Raw genomic sequence first — 17,767 nt, forward strand, 5'->3', positions numbered from 1 at the left:
TGAGGAACTCCAGCTTAACAAGCATCCTGCAGTTGCCACACTACATGTACAGGTGAACTGACTGTGGTGGAATGGATGTATCTTAATGATCATGATGGGCAATTTAAAATGTTGAAATTGACTTGTGTCAGTTAGATCTTTATTGAACGTCAACTGACCCGTGGCACTATCCAACAACAACCACGTTTACCAAGCTACCACAAGACTTGTTAATATAACTCATGCATAACCAGCTCATCTTAGCTGGCACAGAACCAGTGAATACTTAATAATTATGGCTCTGCGTGTCAATTTTGCAAAACACACCTTGAGACAACTTTGCTATTACATGCAATACAAAACAATGATATACAATGCTCACATTGTATTGTGTACTCAGATGTTTCACTACAGTTATCACAAATATACGTTGCCGGATTAAAATATTTTCTGATTTGACTGATGTGCCAATGTATTGCATGGTCTAGTGCCAAAAGTAGTGTAGCAATGTCATAACGTATTGTACACACTGTGTAACATAATGTGCACGCCATGTCTAATTAAGTACAACAGGAAAACAGGAATTTTGTACTGAGTTTCATGCATCCCACAGGTCAAAGGTAACACCGCAAAACAGGTTTAAGTACTGTATATGTACACTTTCATAACTGGCAAGCACAAGTATGCCAGTGTTCAAATTTCAGAAACTTGCTTTAGGTTTAGTATTGTATCACCGCAGATCGTCAAAAAATAACACTGCCTTCTTAAGGCTACTCTCCAGCAGTGGTGTGGTGTTCTGAGTTATTCACACACAGTATTCATGGCCTGTCACATATTGGAATTCATAGCAACCTTTACCACATTACATCATTACTTTGTTACACAACACCTTACATCATGTATTTCCAGTGGCGTAGCCAGACTTTTTGCCATGCCTGGGCAATGGGTGGGCAAGCCATTTCCCATGCAACACAAGTACACATGCCCATCTTCATATGGACATCAATATAACATTTTTAAAATGCATCATGTATCATCCTACACTACTGTATGCAAGATGACTACTATCAACCTAATAGAAGCAAACGCCTAGATAGCTATTGGCCTTCTAACACATTACATACATCTAGCTACATGTGTCTTAATACCAGACTACAAAGATTCTTGAATTAAAGTACGAGGCGCTCTATAAGAAAAGCATTGCTGACTGAACAAGTACTCCATTCCGTTTGAACTGAGCAGTATCCACATGGATAGATGGGTGCTAATTTCACAAATACCTCTAGACTGCTTTGCCTCCCGAGTTTTGACCACACCAATAACTACCGTGATTACTTAATCCAAATGTAAACCGTCCAGCCCACTATAGTGAAACCAATTCTTTGTACTTTACTCCTTGCCACAATGCTGCGTGGTTTTTTGTAATCACGTGATCTTGCTTCTATTTATTGCCTCCTCTATTTGTGCACAATCAAGTTACTCGTAGGGAAAATCCCTTGGATAACCCCATCTCTGTTTAGCCAAAAAGAAGGAAACCATCGGCGAAAATGGCACGGTGAGTGTTGTATAAGTTGTGCAGTGACTATTTAAGTAACTTTAGCAAAATCTCGAACTATCCAGCCCACGTCTTTATAATTACTCTAGGAGCTGATGGTGGGGCAAAGAAGTCTGATGCCCAGGCAATGCCCTGGCTTGCCCGGGTTTGGCTACGCCACTGTGTATTTCCATTACAGTCAAACACAGGTACAAAGAAATAAAAAGAAAGACATACAGAAAGTTCAAAACTGGAGTGACACAATAGTGCGAGGCATATAAATCTACATGCCTTACGCTATTTTGTCACTCTGCCTTGCGCTATTGTGTCACTGCCTTGCACTATTGCGTCTACAATTTACAGCGCAAGTTCATTACTTGCCTTGCGCTTAGCCATGTAAATCTCTCAATGTTTTAATAGTTGGATAATATGTTAATGGTTTCAAGGAATAGGCAGCAGCTAGTGTTTGTTTTTAGTTTTCAGTGTTGATAACTTAGCTAGTCTGTATACATTATCTAGTCCATCAAATTCATGTAGGTTTTCAATGCAGGATATATTGTAGTTATAAACAATACTGCTCTTATAGAGTCTGCAATGCAGGTAACTGCTCTATTAAAGTGTTTCAATTGTATAGCAAAGGATAAAACGATTCAGCAAAGAAGCAAGGTGCTTTATATAATTATTTGTATAGGAACATGATGACCTTTATCAGACATTTTCTGTTATTCTCATTTATTGATTTATCAGTTGTTCCTGTTCCTACTTTTTGTTCCTAGAATTCTGTTTTCCCTAACAGGTTGGGGTGACTTGTTCCAGTGCAAGTTCTGGAGTACCTTCTACCCAATTGCAATGCACTATATTCATTATACTGATACACATAATATTCATATCCAATTCTAGTACACAAGCTATTCACTGTCTACCAGATATTCCACCTATGCAGGGTGGAGTTGTTGTGTATGTACATAAGCGTGTTGAACTTGAAACTAAAATTTTGATATTATCCTTGTCTGCAGTTGCTTAGAATTCTCTCTCAGGTATATCACAGCACAGAGGTGGATACAGGGGGTCAAAGGGGGCTCTTGATCCCCTCCAAAATTTTTTAGTATATATATACCAAGATCGAGATACTCTAATAGAGTAGTCACTCGAATAAAGCAGTCACAATATTAGAGCAGTTTGTAGCGAGCTATGTAAGGATTTTTATGTACTTTATCAGCTATAAATGTGTAGTTGGTGAGGTGGACAGTTAATATTTTCAGCTGGCTGTGATCTTTTTTTTTGTCTCACTTTACCAAACCAGATAATGTAGTGCCTCAGTTCATTTTGACCGTCCCCCTCCCCCCAACCCCTTTCCATAAGTCTGGATCCACCCTTGTCACAGCAGGAGTAGAATATCTTAGTTATTGACCCAAGTCCAAGGACAAGTGTTAATAACTACGATACTCTATGAATGATGTGATATAATTGGCTTATATCAAAAGGTCAGTGTGCTATCAGTTTTAGCAATGTGTAAAAGATAATGGACACCCAATAGATGCCTGTAATTTCATAATAGGTTCAAGACCACACCCATTAATGATCTTGGCTGATTAATAACAATCAAGTACAGAGACCTCACTTCTTTACAATTTGTTTACTGGAACATGATGACCATACAGTTTAGCTATATAATAATTATGTAATAATAGCACAGTAAAAATAAGGAATATTGACCATGCCTCAGTCTTGCTAGGCTGACTTAGATACTCCAATGTAGCTGTCATCCTAATAGAACGGTCAAACAAACAAAGGTGCATAACCACTAACATGTGCTTACTTAGTATGTACTGTTTGTGTAAACAATAACAAAGTACAAGTTTACTATTGTACACCTGATCTGGACATCTAACAGTAAAATAGTTAACAATAACAGAACTCTAAACAACTTTCACTTGGCAATATCACAACATGTTGTGCTTCCTGCTACATTATTTTTAGATTTTGAATGTTCCCTTACTGAATGAATCTTTGGTTTCAGCATATACTGTCCGAGGTTTACAGTTACAAGTGCTTTATTAACATAACAAGTGTTGCTACACTTATTTTTTTGGAGTTGAAACTTTTTCACCCATAGCAACTTGGTAAGCTTTAGTAAGTGCCTATAGGATCATTTGTGATAGTCAAGAAATGGATACACTGCAGTGTAGAAGATGCCCGAAATTCCAATTATACAAAATACATTGCTGTATGCTTCATGTACAGTAGTGAAAAATGATCTATCGTAAGTATGCACTAAACATGCATCATCACAAACAGTGTTACAGGATAATCATAGTGGTGATATGATGTAGATAATTACGCTAGTTGTGTAAAGATGTGGTGAAGCCATATAATTTGGTTTTTCTGCAGTTCAAACATACGCCTTTGCATTTGGCCGCAATATATGGTAAAGAAGCTGTTGTGGAATTTCTTGTTACCAAAGGAGCTGATCTTAATGCTATGGATGAGGTTAGTATTAACAAGAGTAATAAGGAAGATAGTGACTGACTATCTTGTTAACAGTAACTAGTTCAGTAACTAGTTCAGTAACATCAGTTTGTATAGTTTTAGGTGGAATATAATAAGAACAAAACAACTATATAATATTCAAGGTTTTGTGCCAAAATTTATTTGTTGTATTCTGCAATATTTACTTAGCATTCATTTGTTACAACTGTTAGACACTGTTTTCTTTTGTTCTTGTTGTGTTCCACCCAAAAAATTGACAGGATCCTTTAAACAAGCTACGGACAAATGTAACAGGTCAGATATATATATATATATATATATATCTATATATATATATAATTGAAAATGGGGAACAGAAAGTGAGAAGGTTAACAGCCAATTAATGAAAGATGGCTGATATACGTCATCATGTCAATATACAGCTTGAATAATGCTTCTTTGCAGTGTTATTGGATCCTTCTGCTAAACAATAAAAACATTCTAATAGAACAGTCAAGAAAGTTTTATTATCCCACCAGACAACAACCTGCATTGAAACCTGTTGATGGACATAGGCTACACCTGTAACTAAGCTATCAACCATAAAATTTTAACATGAAGAGATTTCAGGGCCTATTATGAACTTTGGAAACTGCACCTGCAACTTCTGGATAAGAGGTCGTGTGATGGGGTATTCACTAGTATGCTTTTCTTGCTGGAGCGACTCCATGAGGAGGTCCTATGACTGTTATAGTGTTATACTTAGTCTAGCTCCTCATTGGAACTCCAGCTTGACAAGAATACTACAGCTGCCACACTACACATCATGTGACTTTTATCCTGAGGCTGCAAGTACAACTTTTATACAGAGACTGTTAACTATGTGTTACACATGGGCATGGTATGCCTTGTGTGTACTATAAATATGCATAGGAATTTTAGATGAGCTACAGGAAAATGTAACAGACTGGGTAAGTAAAATTTTAGGAAAACGGGAATGGGATGGGGAACAGAAAGTGAGAACAGGAATGACCAACGGCTGATATACATCATCATGTCAATATACAGTTCTTCTTTGCAGTGTTGTTGGATCCTTAACCTTTAAACCCGCAAGTAATTTTAAGGAATATGTGATTACACACAACCATTTAAAATGGCCTGTCTATCCAGACTAGCCTAACTCTATTAGCCTAAAGCTATATACCAACAGAAAGTTTATTCATTGGGCTATTAGAAGAAGTCTAAATAACCACTGTAACAACAGAGGCTTACTTGTTGTAGAGCGGTGGAAAATGGTGGCTTGGTTTTCCGTTATTTCTCAATACTTGTGACGGTAGCCATATTAACAATTAATTAAATCACATGAGCTATATATGATGTGATTCACCATTGAATAGAAAATCGCTTCGTGTTTATTTCACACGAATCTGATAAAGTAGGTATGTAAGGGGTTTGCATACTTATTTTGTGTAACAATAGTTTCAGGGTAAGTTTTGACCCCATGCTTTTGTGTTAGGGCAAATCCCTAGATATCAGTTTAATCCTTGTTTTAAAATGGTGTTGATTACGTAGCCATAGTAAGAACAGTTTGCAAGTTACAGCACTTTTCTTACAGCGATGCGTCAATCCTGATTTATCAGCGCATGTGGGTTTAACGATTAAAACAATAAAAACATTTTAATAGATCAGCCAAGAAAGTTTTGTCAACTATCTCACCAGACAGCAACCTGCATTGAGACCTATTGATGGACTAGATTAAGTATGTAGACTAACTATGCTGTCAACAATGAAAGCTAGCTACTCCATTGAAACCATAAACATTTTAAATATGAAGAGAAGTGTAGCTAACTGCCAGGTCCTATTATAAGCTTTGGAAACTTTACCTGCAGCTTTTGAATAAGAGGTCATGTGATGGGGTATTCAGCAGTATGTTTTTTTTGCTGGAGTGGCTCCATGAGGAGGTCCTATGACTGTTCATAGTGTTGTCCTTAGTCTAGCTACTCATTGCAACTCCAGCTTGACAAGCATCCTGCAGTTGCCACACTACATGTACGTAGGGCTCAAATGAAATAGTGGTTTACTGTATTCGAATATTCGCTCAGCTCTTACGAGATTAGTCGAATAATTGGTGTAAGGTTTCATTGCTATGTAATTAAAGCGGCCACTACCAAGAAGCCTACAAATAACCACAAACAGGTTTGTGGCTTTGTATGAATAACTTACTGAGATACCAGTGTGCACTTTCTGAAAGGATTATCGCAGCGATATTGTGATAGAAAGTGTTTATAACAAAGTAGAAGTATCTGGAGTAAACCTCAAATCCGTACGAAGTCTTGTGCTTATGGCGATTCACCATGAAATTAGTACATCTCACCAATTAGTGGCTGCCTAATGCTATCACCATAGTCCTTTCCTTTTTGTTACTTTCATTAGAATCCTCTTCCGCTTCTGTCGGCTAATCACATGCCACCATATAATGATCACATGCAAATAATCATTTGTTAATTTTATTATTTGGCTATATACAATGCAAACTAATATTAATCCGAATATTCGGCTAATCGTTTGAGCCCTAATGTACTGATTGTGGCGGAATGGGATATATTTTAATGATCGTGATGGGCAATTTAAAATTTTGAAATTGACTTGCGTAAGTGAGATCTTTATTGAACGTTTACTGACCCATGGCACTATCCAGCAACAACCTTGTTTACCAAGCTACCACAAGATTTGTTGACATAGCTCATAACCAGCTCATCTTAGCTGGCACAGAACCAGTGAATACTTAATAATTATGGCCCTGCATGTCAATTTTGCAAAACACACCTTGAGGCAACTTAGCTATTGCATGCAATACAAAACAATGATATACAATGCTCACACTGTATTGTGTACTCAAATGTTTCACTACAGTTATCACAATTATACTTTGCCCAATTAAAATATTTTCTAATTTGACTGATGTGCCAAGGTAATGCACGGTCTAGTGCCAAAAGTAGTGTAGCAATGTCATAACGTAATGTACGCACTGTGTAACATAATGTGCACATGCACCATGTCTAATTAAGTACAATAGGAAAACAGGTATTTTGTACTGAGTTTCATGCAACCCACAAGTCAAAGGTAACACCGCAAAACAGGTTTAGATACTGTACACGTACACTTTCATAACTGGCAAGCACAAGTACGCCGGTGTTCAATTTTCAGAAGTTTGTTCTAGGTTTAGTATTGTGTCACCGCAGATTGTCAACAATAACACTTTCTTTGTAAGGCTACTCTCCAGCAGTGGTGTGGTGTTCTGAGTTATTCACACACGGTATTCATGGCCTGTCACATATTGGAATTCATAGCAACCTTTACCACATTACATCATTACTTCATTACACAACACCTTACATCATGTATTTCCATTGTAGTCAAACACAGGTACAAATAAATAAAAAGAAAGACATACAGAAAGTTCAAAAATGGAGTGACACAATAGCGCAAGGCATGTAAATCTACATGCCTTGTGCTATTGTGTCACTGCCTTGCACTATTGTGTCTGCAATTTACATGCCTTAGCACAAGTTCATTACTTGCCTTGCGCTAAGGCATGTAAATCTCTCGATGTTTTAACAGTTGGATAATATGTTAATGGTTTCAAGGAGTATCTAGCAGCTAGTGTTTTATTTTTAGTTTTCAGTGTTGATAACTTAGCTAGTCTGTATCAGCATTGAAACCGGGTTGGGTCATTCGGGTCAACCGGGTCACATTTTGTCCAGGTCATTTGGGTCAGACCCGCTTTAAAAATTATCTGGGTCTGACCCGGATTGGATCATGTGTGAAGAAAATTGTTTAGTTGGATGGTACAGAAGTGTATAAACGTGTCATAGTCAAGTCCTGATGTAACTCAGCTTCTTTTGTGTAACACACCCACTTATCAAATGACTGCCTGCAACCATACGTGCAGCCACGCCCATTTATCAGTGATGTTAAAGTCTAAAAGTATGCACGAAACCATGCTCATAGCTGCCTGCTGGCTTATGTGGAGCCAGTCCACCGATCGATTGTTATTGTATGAGATAGGTCAAGGCCAGTTTCTTTTGTGAGCCATGCCCACTTTATATCAGGAATGAGTCATACGTTTTAAAATTATGGTGTGTTAGTAATACGCAAAGCCAACCTACTTGCAGGAAATGTATCTTGCTTTTTGCAAACTGATTAACATTGTTATATAGACACCCTCATGCTTAACGTACTAGTCAGCACTCAAAATGTAGCAGTTGGCGCATGCCTAACTTTAAATTAATTTCCGGTTCAGCGGGTCATCCAAGCCAACAGTAGTGACTCGGTTCTGTATACCTAGTATAGTCTATCAAATTCATGTAGGTTTTCAATACAGGATAGTTATAAACAAGACTGCTCTTATAGAGTCTGCAATGCAGGTAACTGCTCTATTAGAGTGTTTTAATTTCAAAGCAAAGGGATAAAACAATTCAGCAAAGAAGCAATGTGCTTTATATAATTATTTGTATAGTGACGTGATGACCACATTTTCTGTTGTTCTCATTCATTGATTTATCAGTTGTTCCTGTTCCTAGAATTCTGTTTTTCCTAACAGGTTGGTATGACTTGTTCCAGTGCAAGTTCTGGAGTACCTTCTACCCAATTGCAATGCACTATATTCATTATACTGACACACATAATATTCATATCCAATTCTATTACACAAGCTATTCACTGTCTACCAGATATTCCACCTATGCAGGGTGGAGTTGTTATGTACGTACATAAGCATGTTGAACTTGAAACTAAAATTTTGATATTATTCTTGTCTGCAGTTGCTTAGAATTCTCTCTCAGTTATATCACAGCACAAAGATGGATACAGGAGTCAAAGGGGGCTCTTGACCCCCCTCCAAAATTATATATATACCAAGATCGAGATACTCTAATAGAGCAATCACTCTAATAAAGCAGTCACTTTAATAAAGCAGTCACAGTATTAGAGCAGTGTGTAGCAATCTATGTAAGGATTTTTATGTACTTTATCAGCTATAAATGTGTAGTTGGTGAGGTGGGCAACTAATATTGTCAGCTGGCTGCGACCTTTTGTTTTTGGTCTCACCTTACCAAACCAGACAATGTAGTACCTCGGTTCATTTTGATCCCCCCCCCCCCCCCCTTCCCCCTTTCCATAAGTCTGGTTCCACCCTTGTCACAGCAGGAGTAGTTATTGACCCAAGTCTGAGGACAAGTGTTAATAACTACGATACTCTTTGAATGATGTGATATAATTGGCTTATATCAAAAAGGTCAGTGTGCTATCAGTTTTAACAATGTGTAAAAGATACTGGACATGCAGTAGATACCTGTAATTTCATGATAGGTTCGAGGCCACACCCATTAATGTTCTTGGCTGATTAATAATCAAGTACAGAGACCTCACTTCTTTACAATTTGTTTACTGGAACACGATGATCATACAGTTTAGCTATATAATTATACAACCAAGTACTAAAGATAATACGAAATACGGTTAAAATTACGTCATAAATGAATAAATAATAATTAATGTTCTCGAAAACTACGAGGTCTAGAGACATGAACTAACTAGGGATAGATTCACCTGTGAATGAAGGCACAAACGTATAATTGTTGCTCCTGTTTGTGCTGATGACTTGACCATACATGTAATTCTATATAATGCCCAGTACCACACCCTTGCTTAATTATTTACAGATTGCGCGAAGGAGAAGATTAGCGATGCCCATGCAGGAGAGCCAGAGGCCACTTTACATGTAAACAAGAAGATTACAAGTAAGTTTTTATGTTTGTAACATCTCAAGTCTCCATGCCAGCTGCCAGTGGATTCATTCAGGTAAATAAACAATACAAGAAAACATTAAAACGTATGCCACGCTCTTTACAATACAGTTACATATAAAGTATCAATTTGGCGGTAGCATGTGATGGCTTCCCTTCATAGCGGAAATGATCTGTTTCATAGTGACTACTTTGATTGCAGAAGTGCTTTTTGAACAGTTCTTGAATTGTAATGCTGTAATGGGTTGAACAGAACTGACAACAAAGTTTAATGGACACTTCACTTTTCAGATGACAATTGGTAGCTGGGGCATGCAGTGCCATTTGTGGTATGCATAGGTGTTCACTGTCATAATAATTATTTTATTTTACAAAAAAAATTAACAAACAAGTACACATAAAAAAATTTGGAATTTTCAACTAGAGTAGGGACCATAGCACATCGATAAAAAGTACTGAAACAAGCTGCCTCATTGTCGTCAGGGAAAATTGGGACTGGTTTTTGGGTGATGTTTTTTTGTGGGACATGCCCAAACCTTTATGGTCCCTACTATACAGTACTATCATACTGTATAATAAGATGTTAATGATTTCAAGGAGTAGCTATATTGCAGCTAGAGTTTAGTTTTAGTTTTCAATGTTTTACTACTTAGTTAGTCTAATGGTTCATCAAATTCACAGACTTTCAATGTAACCTCCTAATGGGATGGTTATTAACAAAACTTTTTTGAGTGCTTTATTAGAGTCTGTAATGCAGGTGACTTGCTCTATTAAAATGTTTCAATTGTATAGCAAAAGAATCCAACAATTCAGCAAAGAAGCTTTATATATAAATCTGATTTGTATGTTACAGTTAAAGCACCACCACACGTGTATACGGAAAATACAACACGAGGGGACATGTTGAGAGACTAATACAACATGAGGTGAAGCCGAATGCCATATTTTCCTTGAGACACCTCCCGAGTGTTGCATTTTTTGTACACACAAGCTTTAAATGTTATATTATACTTCCTGATCATCTAACTTGGAGTGGTCTGGGTTGAAGACTAGCTCAGAGTGATTTCCTCTAGTACTCAAACCGCTGCAATTTTTTCTAGTCGTAGAATGAACCAATTAGGATTAGTTAGGCTAGTTGTAGCAGTTCGCACATGATCAATTGTGCTGTCTTAGTGGAGTCGTGTTTAAATAGCTTCGTGATCAGATGATCAGTAAGTGTTTATACAATCCATTTCTAGCCGTAAAATGAACTGGTAGGATTAGTTTGGTTGGTTTTAGTGATTTACAGTGTCACGCATGTGGGGTTGTTTTCGTAACATTCCTTAAATAAATTCTCTGCATAATTGTACTGTATTTGCCCAATTAGCTGCATAACTGTTCTGTATGACTCATACAGTACAGCTATGCAGCTAATTAATACTGTATGGACAATATGGTATGTGGCATTGTTTTGATCCTCCCACGCAAAGTACGATATAGTGACATGGTGACTTTTATCAGACATTTTCTGTTGTTCTCATTCATTAATTTATCAGTTGTTCCTGTTCCCCTGTTTTGCTAGAATTCTACTTATCCTAACAGGCTGGGGTGGCTTGCAGTGCAAGTTGTGGCATGTTTGCAGGCATGCTTCATACTTTATTCTCTGTATGTTGGGGTATGTGATGGGCAGAACATACCTGATAAATGTATTCATTGTACTAATACACATAATCTCCATATCCAACTCTAATTATGTGAGATATGTGGAACAATCAATGTAATATATAAATACAATATACTTTGTGCAGCGTTTTGGCTTGTTGTATTAAACTGGATTGTCATAGTTAGATGAGTCATGTGAGATGTTGTATTCTAATACCTATAGAATAACAAGACACCAATGGAACTAGCAGTAGACAGGGGCCATAGTGGAATTGTTTATTATTTTTTCAAGGAATCTGACATGGATACTTCACAATTTGATGAGGTAATCAATTACTCAGTTCAGTGCAATGTACTACAATGTGTGATAAACTATGTTGTCTTGTGAGGTCTATGAAATGCTGGCAATAAATTATAATGCACAATCATATAGTACTACTCTACTGTATTTTAAGAATCATGGAGGTTTACACTTTTTCACAAAAAAATCACAATACTTTCATGGTGGCTTGGCAGGCCCAATAGTGCCTTCAGTGTGATCTGAAATGTTTCCAGTAGGTTGTTACCAATTTTTTCATTCAGTGGAATTTTCTACCAACTGACAAAACTTTCAGAAAAGCATGTCTCACTAACAACTCAGGCTACTGTGTTGATTTTGGCAGTGTTAGATATTGCTTCAGCTCAACAGGTGCCTTTTGGCATACCATAATACAATGTACTTGTCATGGGCTTAACCATAGATAATATAGTACAGGGATTCGCAACAGTGACATCATTTCCGTAGGAACTGATGGTTTTATGTACGGACAATCCTTGTTACGGGTTTGATGGGTCTTGGTTATGGGCTCAGAATCAGCCTTGCTTCACAAAATATAACTTTTATACAACTCTTCAGTCATTGGGGACTTAGTTGATGCTTAAAAAATTCTCGTACCTTGTCACAATCCTTAGTAATAGTGCCACAAAAACTATTGGTGCCACGCCTGAGCAACCAAAGCGAAAAAGTTCCGAGACAAACTGGCTAACTTTTGTGTCCCATTTCTTTTGTTGAAAGTCAGTTCATGGTAATATGTTATGATTTCCCTGTGTGTTGACCAGCTGTCACTTTTATAACAGTAATTGTCCGTCTATATTTTCCATAATTACTGGATAGATTGCAGAGATGCTTCTTATAGTGTTCTTCATTGTGTAACAAACTGAACACACAGTAGCTGAAACAACGAATAATGGCCACTCTATTTTTCAGTAATTGATGGTTAGGGCATCTATTCAGATGCAAAAGTAATTTTATAAGGCCAGGCCAAGTTAATTCTCAGTTTATCGTCACTGCCCGCATGAGTTTTAGGAATGAGCAATAATTTCATAATTCATTATTTCTCACATGATAATCATTGCTTACGCTTCCGAACTCGTTTTTGTATATTAAAACATGGTGTGTGCAACAAATGTGATGATTATCCCCAGCCTGGACTCGTTAGAATCTTCAATAAATGAATTTCCAAAGAGAGATTGCATAAACGAGTAGCTAAGTATTGACAGTGACGTAATCAAATAAGCTTGCAATTATTGTTAAACTAGCTAGTAACTGTGTGAAGCTACTTTTTAAATGATTTTCCATGTTAATAAATAATGAAATATGAAAAATGACCTCCCGCCCGCATGACTTTTTCAAATATCCCAGACGATAAACTGTGAATCAACTTGGCCTGGACTAATAACAATTCTTTCTTCTGATGTATTAGCATCCATATAGGCATAGTACAGAGGTGAACATTGTAATATTTCAGCATATACCTGTTGTATTATATGTAGGAGACAAAAAAGAAAATCAGTTTAATGATAAGCCAGGAGATTGGTCAGGGCAACTCTAACCCAGAAGCAATGCCATCAGCTAGCACAGGTACATTCCTTGGTTGTAAGTGTTGATGTAGTGATGTAATTATGACTAACTATACAGATCATCTCAGTATTGATGATGTGAATAAAGCTTACATGGATGCAGAGATGATGGGTTCAGATGTGCGCATTGCCCTGTTAGGGGCAGAAGGATCGGGCAAGACCTGTTTGTCTCATACACTTGTAGGGAAGACTTTCCAAGACACACTTCCCACAGAGGGAGCAGACCACATGGAGATAATTGTTGAAAATACTACTAACTGGCAACCAATAACTGATGAAGAAAAGCTGGATGACCTTGAGCAACAAAAATGTCTAGAAGCCATGTTCTTATCAGCTACAAAACCAGCCAAATCTCAACAGTCTATATCTGTTGCACCTGCTATTGCTCCAACCTCCTCTTCTGTTCCTGTTTCATCTACTTCTTTTCTGTATCCTAGTTCAGGCTCTTCTCAGGGGAGCACCATTGTATCAGAAAAAATGCCTCCCACAAAAAAGCAACGGTTATCTGTAACAGGTGTTTTAAAATATGCACAGAATAAAAAAGGACTTCACATTTCTGTTAAAAAATTCAAAAATTTAAAAGCCATAAGAGAGCAGTATAATCCCACAAAAAAGTACATAAACATCTGGGATTTTGCTGGCCAAGCAGTATTTCAACATACCCATGGAATGTTTGTATCAGAAGAGGTTGTGTGTGTGATAGTGTTTGATGCAAGCTTGGGACTAGATAAGAAACCTGCACGTCGCTATTCAAATGATCGAACACCACGTAGAACTGTCTTGCAGACAATCTGTTATTGGATGGAGCTAATTTCTTCTCGTGTGAGCAAACCGAGTACTTCAGATAGTGATCTGTCTCTCTTTCTGCCAACCTTCATTCTTGTTGCTACACATATAGATAAATTGGATTTTGGACGTTATGTTGGTTGTGATCTGGCCTATGAAAATTTTCTTACAGTTTTAAAGAAAGAATTGGTTGGAAAGCCCTTTTCCAAACATATTGCAGGATCAAAACAAGGCCAGCTTTTTGAAAAGGGGTCACCATCACTATTCTTTATTTGTAATAAGCAACTAGCACGTAATCCAACTGATATTAATGAACTTAAGAAAGTTGTGATACAAGCAGCTTCCATTACTAGGTATTGTCGCCCAACACGGTATGTGGAGTTTGAAAGAAAGTTAATGTTACTCTCTATTCAGGAAAAATTATATGTTATTGGTTTAGCTGAGTTAGCTGAAGTTGCAGAAAGTTGTGGCTTACCCACTGATCAGAAGGAGTTGTTGAAGCTTGCAAAATATTTTCACCACAAAGGATCTCTTCTTTACTTTCCTGAGGTTCCTTCTCTTTCTGACACTATCATTCTATCTCCCCACTGGTTGGCTAAGCTCTTGACCTATGTCCTCACTAGTTTGACTTGTCTTCCTATAGAACCACATCTGGTAGCTTTTGCTAGAAGAAGGCAGAAAGAAGGTCTACTGGAGGAGGAGCTGATACACTGGAGTGTTGAACAGTTCAATAAAAGTGAAGCTCCTGGTAATCGTATTGCTACTGATCTGCGTGGTGTACCCGTGGTGGAGCTGTTTATTAAATTTCAGTTGATTGTAGACATCACCCAATCTTCTTTGGCTGGTAGTAGGTTAAGAGGTGAACAGGATAGGTTGTTCTTGGTACCTCATCTTCTACCATTTGAGGAGTTATCACCATCTGTGGAACAGTCTTTTAAATTTCTGTTCTATTTTCCTGCTCACTTCATTCCTGATAATCTTGTTGATCAGTTGATAGTCAAATGTGCTCACTGGAATCATGATCGCCAATATGATCTTACAAAGTCAGTTATTCATCTTATTTAGGTTTGCAGTCATTTTCTTTTATACAGGTTGTTGTACCAGTGGGCTGTCCTAGAATTGGGAGATTATCAAACATATCAAGTAAAACCAAATAATGAGCAATGTTATATAGAACTGACCATTATTCCTGACCGTGCAATGCCTTCAGAATATGAGGAAAAGTCATACAATGAGAGTAAGGAGTTGATTACCACAGTCAAGGGATTCATTGATGACCTCATGAAGGAACACATGGCAGCAACTTATGAAAAGTCACCTGTGGAATGTTTTGTTCCTTGTCCTGTACAGACATGTAATGAGCTGCACATCAGTTTACAAAACTCAAGATTTGTAAGAACAGGAAGTGCTTATTGCTGCGTTAAAGGAGATCACTGTCATTTGCCTAAATATGCAAAAATTTTGTCATCCAAAGGTAATAATATTAAGTGTGTAGAATCAATGAACTGTCTATCATGATCACAGGTAGTCCTACCCAGTCTACTGGAGTTAACACTGTACCACAAAAGACCTCATCACTTTCACCTGATCAAGCACTTGGAGGTACACATGGGTACACTGTAATTGTTCTGGTGATTGTACAGTAGGGTGTTAGTGCCACCTAGTTGTAAGACATCATTGAAGATTCACTCTATAGCTCTAGACACTCCCACTGACTTATGCTGACATAATTTTGAGCATACGTAATTTGCTATGACTGATATATATGTAATTGACTGAATGCTTTGTACTGTATACTGGTGAAGAAGGTACACAAAGTTTACCACCATCACAACAAAATTTAATACTGTGGAACCTCAGCTATCCAAACCCCTTGAGACCAGGGGTTGTCCATAAGTCTGAAAAAGTCTGTGTTTCTGAAACTGTGTATAAATAACCATAAAGAAACTTAAATATCATTATTTTCAACTACCCTAATAGAACAGTCACTACTCTAATAGAGCAGTCATTTCTATAGTTTGGTAAACCTAGAATCCGGATAAGTAGGATCCGGATAACTGAGCTTCCACTGTAGTTCATAATTAACATTCAATATGAAAACTCTTGCAATCCTAAAGTTATTGCTTTCTCTTTAGAAAGTGGAAATTTATTAGTGACACAAGTTAATCATTAAAGTGGTATTTTACACTGTACTGTTTACGTGCTTGAATATGTGACATGACATTTATATTGCTGCAAATTATGTATTATACAAACAAGTATGAAATCTTACTATGACCGTAGGTGATCCTACCCAGTCCACTCAAGATAATACTACTTTTGAGCAAGTTGCTTCACCACTTACACTTGATCGACGTAAGACTTCAAATATTCAGTTTCACACAGTCCTTGTAATATTATATACATATAGGACCTAAGATGTGGCCACTAAAGAAGATTGTCATTCCAAAGATTGCTGCCGACTGGAAGGATGTGGCAGACTGTCTTGATTTTGATATTAACACAATTAGGATAATAGAGAGTAAACATACCAATGACTGTGTGAAGAGTTGTGAAGAACTGCTGCGAGATTGGCTCAGTACAAACCATGGTAAGAAGCCAAAGACCTGGACTACACTACTAGAAACTCTACATGAGATTGACCAGTTAGCTACTGCTGCTAATGACATAGAAAATGAGCTACAGGAATTGATGAAAAAATAGAATGTTTATACAGTAATTCTTTTTACATTATGTATCGTGATTTTGTAGCATAACTGTTTTGTAGCTATTTGGTTTGTCTTGTACTATAAATTTTCATTTAATTTATTACAAAATACACAGCATAATTTATACACAAAATTAATACTGACAGTATTTATTCCGTCTATGTTTTGGTGTTGGAACTTAAAGTCCAGAAATTTTACATAAGCTCAAGCAAAAACACCAGAGGCTCCAATAGTGAACAACATTGGAGTCATTTGTAGATTTTTGAGGTTTGTTTTGTCTCATTATGGGGACTTTTTTAAAACAGTTGTTTCAATACTGACCAAAGACGGGTATAGGTAATGTTGGAACACTATTTTTGCTGTGATACGCTATAGCTATGTACTTAGCATACCACTGCTTGAAGTTTCTTAGTTTACTAGATCTAGAGTTAGGGACCCGCCGATTATGCTCATAATTTTACCTATTATGCTATGCTGCACTGCTCAAAAATTTACCTATTATGCTTAAATTTATGCTCAATACTTACCCATTATGCTCAAATTATGTCCAATTATTTGATCAGTTCTCATGCTCTGCTAATAATTTCCAATTTATGGATAAATAATAAGTGGCTGAAGCACAAACTTACTTGTCAAAATGCATATCACAGAAAAGATCGATATACTCTAATAGAACAGTCAGCTATGTGATTGTTCTATTACAGTTACTGACTGTTGTAATTGTAATTGTATTAAACAGGGATTCCACTCAGTGAAAAACACTGATTTTCAGTGGAGCCCTGCGAAACAAGCATACATACATACATACACAAATACATATATACATACATACATACATACATACATACATACATAAACATACAACACAAAAGGGTATACAAAGAACAGTACACAAAACTACACAGATACAATCAACTAAATTTATCATGATATAACCGTACAAA

At 37.0% G+C, this 17,767-nt stretch overlaps 1 protein-coding gene across 2 annotated transcripts in view; it reads left to right on the forward strand.

Moving 5' to 3' along the window:
- Positions 1-16,961, forward strand: part of LOC136236539 (death-associated protein kinase 1-like) — a 58,310-nt gene extending 41,349 nt beyond the window's left edge. The window contains exons 1-8 of one of the 2 annotated variants that reach the window (XM_066026726.1): positions 3,920-4,003; positions 11,654-11,755; positions 13,243-13,330; positions 13,388-15,158; positions 15,207-15,589; positions 15,640-15,717; positions 16,399-16,470; positions 16,526-16,961. In XM_066026726.1, the coding sequence (XP_065882798.1) occupies positions 3,995-4,003; positions 11,654-11,755; positions 13,243-13,330; positions 13,388-15,158; positions 15,207-15,589; positions 15,640-15,717; positions 16,399-16,470; positions 16,526-16,818 (2,796 nt within the window). In that variant the 5' untranslated portion in view covers positions 3,920-3,994 and the 3' untranslated portion in view covers positions 16,819-16,961. Of the gene's footprint in view, positions 1-3,919; positions 4,004-11,653; positions 11,756-13,242; positions 13,331-13,387; positions 15,159-15,206; positions 15,590-15,639; positions 15,718-16,398; positions 16,471-16,525 lie in introns of those variants that run through there. The other variant, XM_066026725.1, reaches the window with a different exon arrangement.
- Positions 16,962-17,767: the final 806 nt, after the last annotated feature.

Source organism: Dysidea avara, chromosome 10 (assembly GCF_963678975.1).
Source record: "Dysidea avara chromosome 10, odDysAvar1.4, whole genome shotgun sequence".
Classification (NCBI taxonomy): Eukaryota; Metazoa; Porifera; class Demospongiae; order Dictyoceratida; family Dysideidae; genus Dysidea; species Dysidea avara.